General features: G+C 45.4%; 1 protein-coding gene across 5 annotated transcripts; it reads left to right on the top strand.

Moving 5' to 3' along the window:
- Nucleotides 1-1,054: 1,054 nt before the first annotated feature.
- LOC122623308 (furin-like protease 2) lies at nt 1,055-9,296 on the top strand. 5 transcript variants are annotated; one of them, XM_043802389.1, is made up of 16 exons: nt 1,055-1,182; nt 2,806-3,736; nt 3,804-3,908; nt 3,970-4,045; nt 4,118-4,218; nt 4,527-4,661; nt 4,719-4,878; nt 4,932-6,459; nt 6,518-6,705; nt 6,779-6,935; nt 6,992-7,266; nt 7,347-7,632; nt 7,705-7,904; nt 7,977-8,264; nt 8,329-8,552; nt 8,616-9,296. In XM_043802389.1, the coding sequence occupies exons 2-16, from the start codon at nt 2,936-2,938 to the stop codon at nt 9,039-9,041; spliced, it is 4,950 nt and encodes a 1,649-aa protein (XP_043658324.1). In that variant the 5' UTR covers nt 1,055-1,182; nt 2,806-2,935; the 3' UTR covers nt 9,042-9,296. The 5 variants fall into 5 exon arrangements, with proteins under 5 accessions (XP_043658324.1, XP_043658322.1, XP_043658320.1 ...); XM_043802388.1 differs by having other exon boundaries at nt 1,056-1,182; nt 4,118-4,227; XM_043802387.1 differs by having other exon boundaries at nt 3,970-4,218.
- The last annotated feature ends 291 nt before the right edge of the window (nt 9,297-9,587 follow it).

The raw sequence follows: 9,587 nt of genomic DNA, 5'->3' as shown, positions 1-9,587 counted from the left end.
TATATTTCAACTGCATTTTACGCAGGATAACTGGCATTTAAAACTATAAAGAGCAAGCAAAAAGAAAGCTTATAATTTAATATAGCTGAATAACAGGCAAGCTATACATTTTTTTATTTCTTTTATGGCGAAACCAGCTTGACTTAATAGGTTTGCCGTATTTCCGGCAACATAAAATAATGCACCGATAAGCCTAATTTAAATAGGACTTAATGTTAATATTACTTCCAGTGCGTTTTTATTACAGTGTACCTTCAATTTGCGTCTGCTTAAGGTTTGTGTATTACTTCCCATTGGAAACAACCATAACCTGTCCTAACCGCCAATAATTGTTTAATGGCGAAGCAGCAGATATTAAAATGTAGCGCGTTGCCTTCGCATCTATTTGGATTTGCGTGTGTGTGAATACCGGGGCATTTCGGATTTGCCAAAATCTCAGACTTACATACATATGTACATGCAAACATATTTACGGGGGATTTTGTACGACTGGATTCATTTGTTTTTCGGGTCATAAAAAAAGCGGAAAATGGAAACGTTAATCTCGGCTAACCAATAACAACGAAAACCTTGCGCTGCCGCTAAATGTTATCTCTTGTTTGAATGTCAGCGCTTAGAGAGCGTCTTCGCACGTATGTATGTACGTTACATACATACGTATGTATGGATGGATGGACAAGCTTCCAGCGGTTTGTGTGTATGTATGTACTTGGCTTGCACGAAAGTTTCAGTTTCCTATCGAAACACGTCTTAAATGTGTATTTATCATCGGCTGTGGTACGAAATGCACGTCGGTGTATGCGTGCGTACGTAATAGTTGATATTTCTCTTTTTTTTATTGTTACAGCACGGTTGCGTGTTATGTTTTGCATTTTGTTTTGAAAGCTCCAAAAGCTGTGCTTTATGTAAAGACATACATACATACGTACTCTTGCCAATGTACGAATGTTTGATTGCACGATTGTATGTATGTTTGTACGTATGTTAATACTTGGCGTGTGTTTGTGTATGCGGTTAGCACAAATCCAGCGAGAAAGAAACAACCAACGTTGGCTATATGTATTAACTTCAAAATAAAGTTCAGTTTAAGCTGGAGCGCAGTCGAGGTTGCGTCGCTTGTTCGTTCGGTCGGCTTTTTGGTCTTTCGGCTTTCGGCTAGTTCCTATATTGTATGTACGCATGGTAAGCACGCGTTCTCTTTCGCTTTTCAAGTCTCAGTTTCAGTTTTCAGTCTGTTCGATTGCGCTTGCATTGCATTGCATTGATTCAACAATAAATAAATAAAGCTTAAAGAGTGTATCTGTGATTTATTTCTAAATGTGACTACTTTGGCCAACATATGCATAAATATGTATGTACATATAATGCTTGGGATTACATGAATCGCTGTTGCCATTTCTGATGCACAATGATGTATGTATGCACGCAAAGAGCATACAAATGCATGCTTGCATTACGTGATTTCATACATCTGTGATGTATCTATGTATGTATGCACCATCGAAATGGCAACTCTTACGCATAAAAATTGCAAATGTGTATAAAGCCCCACGGACACACACAGTCACACAAACAGTATCAGACGCAAATGTATACATACAAAAATAAGTTGGCTTGGTGGCTTAATTGTTGTTGTTTTTTTGTTGATAGTGTGCACACAGTGCGAAATTAGTGTGATTAAATATGGAGATGTGTGATTTAATAAGCAAAGAGTGAGTGAGATGAAAAATGGGAGATGTACAAGCTGAACTTGCCCAGAAACATACATATGTACATACAAACATGTTTGTAGGATTATGTTCGGCAAAGTGAAGTATTTCCTTACAAGCAAACACATCCATATACGTTTTTAGACGAATGGCACAGTAAAACAGAAACCGGAATCGATGTTGTATGTACATATGATACTGTTGATATGATAGTGTAGCCATAATTTTATAGCCTTCTTATGTTGCACTTGCGTCTAGCTATGCAATCACTGGCATGCATAACTACATATCCTATGTATGTTCATCGGAAAATGGGATAAACATATGTATGCATACATACATGCGTATGCACCCATAAAATTTAAAGAAGCGTGCACAAATTTAAACATCGATAATATGAATTTACATATAGCGCCGTGTGCATGCATACATACATTATTTTCTTATTGGCAACGCATTAGGAATGTCTAATTGGTTTGATTATAAAACTAAATTTCTTTGTTAATTTGCGTTTTTGGGCTATCCTTCTGATTTAATAGGGTTTTTATATAAAGAAACAGTTTTTGAAGGGCTAGTATCTACTATCTAGTTTTCCCTTTATTTATTCATATCTTTTGAGTTCCATTGTGATTTTAATTGCTATATGGTTCACTAAAAGTTCGGGTTTCTTAATGTGTTAATTAGATATATGATAGAAGGGTTCTTGCATAATGCACATTTGGCAGACCAATTGCATCTTACATTTTGGGAAACTTTCCGGCAGAAAACAATAGAATCAAACGACATGTGGATATACATAGATATACGTATACCATGTACAGAGATATATGGCTTACTCATTGTTAACACTTACCTGTAGTTCCCCCCAGATGATTCTGTTGTGTCATACCATGAACAATGGATCATCGCAAATAGGCACCTCATTAATAAGTAAGCACAAACCATCGGCCATAAATATCTGTGATATATGAATCATATTGGCATCTCTGGTTATAAAACAGCCCACGTTTAACCGGTCCAAGGTTTTAATTTGGGTCTCTCACCCAACTCAAATTCAATCTACAATTGAAGTGCTTTTTCGTGTTCTCTTTTGCAGATACTAGATCGTGAGATACGAGATCAAAAAAATAGATTCATGAGTACGACAACAGGAAAGGGAAACGTCGCAAAAGGACTCTTTGGGAGAATCAAACTACCTTAATACCATTAGCTAAACTTAGTTAAATATGTCAAATACGGGGTCCAGCCGAGTTACCATCGGTAGAATTGGATCCACGCCACAGATCACAGATCCATGGTCGTCCGGCTTGGAGAAGAAGCGACCTTCCCGCTGTGGAGGTCCCAAATCTCTCGGAGAGCCAACGTACCGAAAGATCGGACGGCGGAAGATACTCCAAATGCGAGTCCATGACCCTGGAACGACTGCAACACAAAGAGCAACAGAAACGGCAACGGCAAAACTCAATAGAATCTATTTATGTACAATTAACCGAATGGCACAGAGCTGTATATATTTTGTATTATTTTTAGTAATCCTAAGCCCAAATACTAGTTGTGCTCTACGGAGTAGTGCGGGTGAGACTCAGAATTATGCCGGAATACTCAGCAACGATAGTGCATCGACCACCACATATGATGTGTCGTCGCTGCACAGCAGTAGAAGAACAAATCCCCCATCATCAGCTGCTAATGATGAAGCTTATGTTGATTATCATAATGATACAGAGCTCCACAAGGTCGACTCAGGCCTGGGAGGTGATAGAGCGGGTCGAGCACAGGCCATTAGCGGCGGCAAATATGATTATAACTATAAAAATACTCACACACATGCCAGTGCGAAAGATGAAATTGTCGACCCGCTTGAACAGCAGTCGAATAGCCTCGACTTCGACGGGGTCGATATGTTTGGCGCCTTCAGCATTCCCGAGGAGGCGATATACACAAATGAGTTCGCCGTCAACATTCCAGCTGGCAAGCAAGTGGCGGATGTTATAGCTTCCAAACATGGATTTATCAACAGAGGACAGGTAAGCAATCATCCTCAATCATCCAGCTCCTAAATGGCATTGGGACTCATACTTTTCTCCACTTTAGATCGGATCCCTGGACAACTACTACCTGTTTCAGCACCATCATGTATCGAAGCGTTCGCTGCGCTCCAGTCGCAAGCATCAGGGCGCTCTTAAATCGGAGAACGAGGTGTGTACTATTCAACAGATATCCAGTTGGAGCAGACGTGCAAATCTTGATTGCTTTACAGGTGAAATGGATGCAGCAGCAGCACGAGAAGGTGCGCCGAAAGAGGGACGGCCCCTACCAGGACTTACCCACCTACAGTCCGTATAATCTTTTACGCCAACACGGCGGCTACGTTGTCGATCCGAATCCGCATCTTTCATTCTCCCCAGAGTCGATTTCGTTAGCCTCGCACTCACAGCGCATGGAGTACCGGGATGTCAGCTCGCATTTTATCTTTCCGGATCCGTTGTTTAAGGAACAGTGGTATCTGGTGAGTAAAGTATGTAATCATCTCTCATTTAAATGCATGCTTCATGAATCCATATATTTTATAGCCCATTAGTTCAATTGTGTTTCCCATCTGCGTAGTTTCCGTTGAAACATTCAATTATTTGCTACTAACCGTGCGTTATGTTGATTTCCAACACTTTATCATTGTATAGTCTTTTTTTTAACATGCTTAATTTGTAAATGTTTTGATTTCTTTGTTGAGTGATTGCCTGTTTTTGCATATCTTTATTTACTTACTTTTCCTCATCGCCAATCAATATATTAAATCCCACGACAATCGCTTTGTAGAATGGTGGCGCCAAGGATGGCTTGGACATGAATGTGGGTCCCGCCTGGCAAAAGGGTTACACCGGCAAGGGCGTGGTTGTGTCCATTCTGGACGACGGCATTCAGACAAACCATCCCGACTTGGCCCAAAACTATGTAAGTATCACACATTCAACAAGAATGTTCAATTGTTAAAAAACTATTTAAACACAGGACCCCGAAGCCTCTTTCGACATTAATGGCAACGATTCGGATCCCACGCCTCAGGACAATGGGGACAACAAACACGGAACCAGATGCGCTGGCGAAGTGGCCGCGGTGGCCTTCAACAATTATTGCGGAGTGGGAGTGGCCTACAATGCCAGCATTGGGGGTAAGTGCTCATGGTTAGTATCAACTTTAATCTATTAAGCTGTCCGCTTTTAGGAGTACGAATGCTGGACGGAAAGGTCAATGATGTGGTTGAGGCACAGGCATTGAGTCTCAATCCCTCCCACATCGATATATACAGCGCTTCCTGGGGACCGGAGGATGATGGCTCCACCGTTGATGGTCCTGGTCCGTTGGCCCGCCGAGCTTTCATCTACGGAGTGACCAGCGGTCGACAGGGCAAGGGCTCGATTTTCGTTTGGGCCTCTGGCAACGGTGGACGCTACACCGACTCCTGCAACTGCGATGGCTACACCAATTCGATCTTCACCCTTTCCATTTCGAGTGCCACTCAAGCCGGGTACAAGCCGTGGTACCTGGAGGAGTGCTCCTCCACGCTGGCTACCACCTACAGCTCCGGAACGCCGGGACATGACAAGAGCGTTGCCACCGTCGACATGGACGGCAGCCTGAGACCCGATCATATCTGTACCGTGGAACATACGGGCACCTCGGCATCGGCACCACTGGCAGCCGGCATCTGCGCCCTGGCGCTAGAAGCCAATCCGGAATTGACTTGGCGCGACATGCAGTACTTGGTGGTGTACACCTCAAGACCGGCACCACTGGAAAGGGAGAACGGATGGACGCTGAACGGTGTGAAGCGAAAGTACAGCCATAAGTTTGGATACGGATTAATGGATGCTGGAGCAATGGTCTCGCTGGCGGAGCAGTGGACATCGGTGCCGCCGCAGCACATCTGCAAGTCGCGGGAAAACAATGAGGATCGCAAGATAGATGGTGCATATGGGTACACTTTGGCCACGCATATGGACGTTAATGGGTGTGCGGGCACCATCAACGAAGTGCGTTACCTAGAGCACGTGCAATGTCGCATTACGCTACGGTTTTTCCCGCGAGGAAATCTCCGCATCCTGCTCACCTCGCCGATGGGCACCACCAGTACCCTGTTGTTTGAAAGGCCACGCGACATCGTCAAGTCCAATTTCGATGACTGGCCCTTCCTGAGTGTTCACTTTTGGGGCGAGAAGGCAGAGGGCCGCTGGACCCTGCAGGTGATCAACGGCGGCCGCCGGCGAGTCAATCAACCGGGCATCCTGTCCAAGTGGCAACTGATATTCTATGGCACCTCCTCGCAGCCCATGCGGCTCAAGTCTGAGCTGCTCAACAGCAGTCCCCAGCTACGCAGCCCTAGCAGCTCAAATCCGTTCCTCTTCCCATCAGCCTCGAACATTGGCCAGCCTGCCAACGAGGGTGGAAACTTCAACACAGATAGCTTTGCCAGTTACCTTAACTATCAGAACATCTTTAGCAGCGCTGGCTCTGATCCGGAACCGGCAACAGCTACTCTCGACGGTCAGAATGTGACCGCATCGATTGCTTCCGGATCATCCGCTGACACCCTTGGTTTTACCGCCTCTGCTGCCCAACTGGCAGTGGCGCCCGAAACGAGGGACGGCGACAAAAAGATCCTGCACTCCTGCGATGCCGAGTGCGACTCCTCCGGCTGCTATGGCCGTGGACCCACACAGTGCGTTGCATGCAGTCACTATCGCCTGGACAAGTAAGTGGTGCACCATGCAATCGGGAAGCTGCGGCTTAATGGTTTTCTGTTTCCACAGTACTTGTGTAAGTCGCTGCCCCCCGCGCTCCTTCCCAAACCAGGTTGGAATCTGCTGGCCCTGTCACGACACCTGCGAAACATGCGCTGGCGCCGGACCCGACAGCTGCCTCACCTGTGCTCCGGCCCACCTGCACGTCATCGATCTCGCGGTCTGCCTGCAGTTCTGCCCGGACGGATATTTTGAAAGTAATAAGCGCTGTTCTTTAAATACCCTAAAGCCTGATGTTAAACAAATATTTCTTTGTTATCTCCATTGCAGACAGCAGGAACCGAACCTGCGTTCCCTGCGAGCCCAACTGTGCCTCATGCCAGGACCATCCCGAGTACTGCACTAGCTGTGATCACCATTTGGTCATGCATGAGCACAAATGCTACTCGGCCTGTCCCTTGGATACGTACGAAACGGAGGATAACAAGTGAGTATAAATGGCTACTGGAATAAGTAAATTGTTAATCCCACCACCTCAATTAGATGTGCCTTCTGCCACTCGACTTGCGCCACCTGCAATGGCCCCACGGACCAGGACTGCATCACGTGCCGCTCGAGTCGATATGCCTGGCAAAACAAATGCCTTATTAGCTGTCCGGACGGATTCTATGCCGACAAAAAACGGCTGGAGTGCATGCCCTGCCAGGAGGGATGTAAGACCTGCACCAGCAACGGAGTTTGCTCCGAGTGCCTTCAAAACTGGACGCTGAACAAGAGGGACAAGTGCATCGTGAGCGGCAGTGAAGGCTGCAGTGAATGTAAGCGCTTGGCTTCGCATCTCTTATCTATTATTGATTGAGTTAATGTATATTTTCTCCTAATACTCTCCCGTCTGCAGCTGAGTTCTTCAGCTTAAGTGAGGGACAGTGCCGCCCGTGCCACGCATCCTGCGGCAGCTGCAACGGACCGGCGGGTACGAACTGCATGTCCTGCCCCCCGAATCGACTGCTGGAACAGAGTCGCTGTGTGAGCGGCTGTAGGGAGGGCTTCTTCATGGAAGCGGGCTCCCTTTGCTCACCATGTCTGCACACATGCAGCCAGTGCGTCTCGCGGACGAACTGCAGCAACTGCTCCAAGGGTCTGGAGCTGCAAAACGGCGAATGCCGCACCACCTGTGCCGATGGGTAAGCTGTTCAAGTTCCACCAGTGTCCTGGAGCTGCAGCTCAATGTATGCCGTGTATTTGTGTCATTATAGTTACTACAGCGACCGTGGTATTTGTGCCAAGTGCTATTTGAGCTGCCACACCTGCAGCGGGCCGAGGCGCAACCAGTGCGTCCAGTGCCCGGCTGGATGGCAACTGGCTGCCGGCGAATGCCATCCCGAGTGCCCCGAGGGCTTCTACAAGTCTGACTTTGGATGCCAGAAGTGTCACCATTACTGCAAGACGTGCAACGGTATGATATACATATCTAATTTGCAATCCTCTTGCATGGTGGCTAATGTGTTTGCTCCAATTTCGTTTCCAGATGCTGGACCATTGGCCTGCACTTCGTGTCCCCCACACTCGATGCTCGATGGCGGCCTGTGCATGGAGTGCCTGAGCTCACAATATTACGATACCACGTCGGCAACCTGCAAAACGTGCCACGATTCGTGCCGCTCCTGCTTTGGACCCGGCCAGTTCTCCTGCAAGGGCTGTGTTCCGCCGCTCCACTTGGACCAGCTGAACAGCCAGTGTGTGTCCTGCTGCCAGAACCAAACGTTGGCCGAAAAGACTTCGTCAGCAGCGTGCTGCAATTGCGACGGAGAAACCGGTAAGGACGCAATTCAATTTGAGTTAGTAGCATATAGTGTTATTTAAATGGAAACTCATTTCAGGAGAGTGCAAGGCCACGTCGACGGGTGGCAAGAGGCGCACGGTTGTTGGCAGCGGGAGTGCGTACAAAAGCAGCGAATCCAAGCACGGATCCTTCGAGAGCGATGGCAATTCCAGGGAGTTCGTCCTGCGACTGGACTCTCCGCTGACGGCGATCACAGCCATTGCTGTGGCCATATGCCTGCTAATAATAACAATATTCTCCATAATTTTTGCTGTTTTACAGGTAAGCGACAAGCAGAGGTAATTGAATAGCATTATAACGTAATGTTTCTTACTTTTTGAGCAGCGCAATAGCAACCATGTGTCCAGAAATTCAGTACGATATAGGAAAATAGCAAACACGTCGTCGGGAAGGCGAAAGAACTTGTCCGCTAAGCCCACTAGCGATGCAAGATTCATTTTTAACATTGGCGAGGACGAAGATACAGATGGTGATAATTCCGATGACGAGATGGACGGCAACGTGGGCACAGATATAAACAGGATCGTCTACGACCGCAAAGGCAATGAACATGGACACGAATTTTACATTGAGAGTACAAATGATATTGATGCGATCGAGTTTCACTGCAAAGGAGCCCAGAAAGCAGAGACCCAACAACGTAGGTGCAATGCGAACGGAGATGATGATATTCTTCAATACGATAGGAATACGAACACGAATGCGGACCGAAATCCGTCAACCACAAGCCGTACAAACATCCGTAGCTGATTGATTGATCAATGGACAACGCGACAGCGAACGTAATTGTACCAACCAACCAACCAACCATCAAGAACTTTGATCTTGGCTTTCTTGCTCTGGACTAGTAAATTGTAACCTTGCTTTGAGGAATATAGCGAATCGAAATATTTAACATCTGAAAATGATAAAAATTTATATGTGATTGTGAATTGTTTTTATATATATATTTGTAAATTTAATGTTTGTATTAAATTTTTATGAAAAATGTTATGTCAAGTTGAATAATGGCAGTGTCTTTTTTTATTGTTCCAGCCATATCTTTTCTATTATAATAGGGAAGATCACATGGTTTAGAGAGAAAACAGCAAAATAAATTTTGATCGATTTATTGGCAATCCGAGAACAAGAAAAAATATCGCTTTTGATACAACAAAATTAGTCTTAGGATTTATTGTTTTTAGTTTAATAAATTTTGTAATAAATGTAAACAATTTTAAGGATCTAAACCGATTATTTTGTTATTTATCGTTATTTTATATCAAGTATTTCTTGGACGCACGTAAATGAAAGAGA

The sequence above is a fragment of the Drosophila teissieri genome, chromosome X (genome assembly GCF_016746235.2).
Source record: "Drosophila teissieri strain GT53w chromosome X, Prin_Dtei_1.1, whole genome shotgun sequence".
Lineage (NCBI taxonomy): Eukaryota > Metazoa > Arthropoda > Insecta > Diptera > Drosophilidae > Drosophila > Drosophila teissieri.
This window is presented reverse-complemented; position numbering and strand designations above follow the sequence as displayed.

Excerpts from the sequence above, each read along its gene's own strand:
- LOC122623308 (XM_043802385.1), top strand. The coding sequence starts at position 2,936 with ATGTCAAATACGGGGTCCAGCCGAGTTACCATCGGTAGAATTGGATCC. Across the intron at positions 7,905-7,976 it reads TTACTGCAAGACGTGCAACG|ATGCTGGACCATTGGCCTGC; the intron begins GTATGATATACA and ends TTTCGTTTCCAG. Across the intron at positions 8,553-8,615 it reads TAATTTTTGCTGTTTTACAG|CGCAATAGCAACCATGTGTC; the intron begins GTAAGCGACAAG and ends CTTTTTGAGCAG.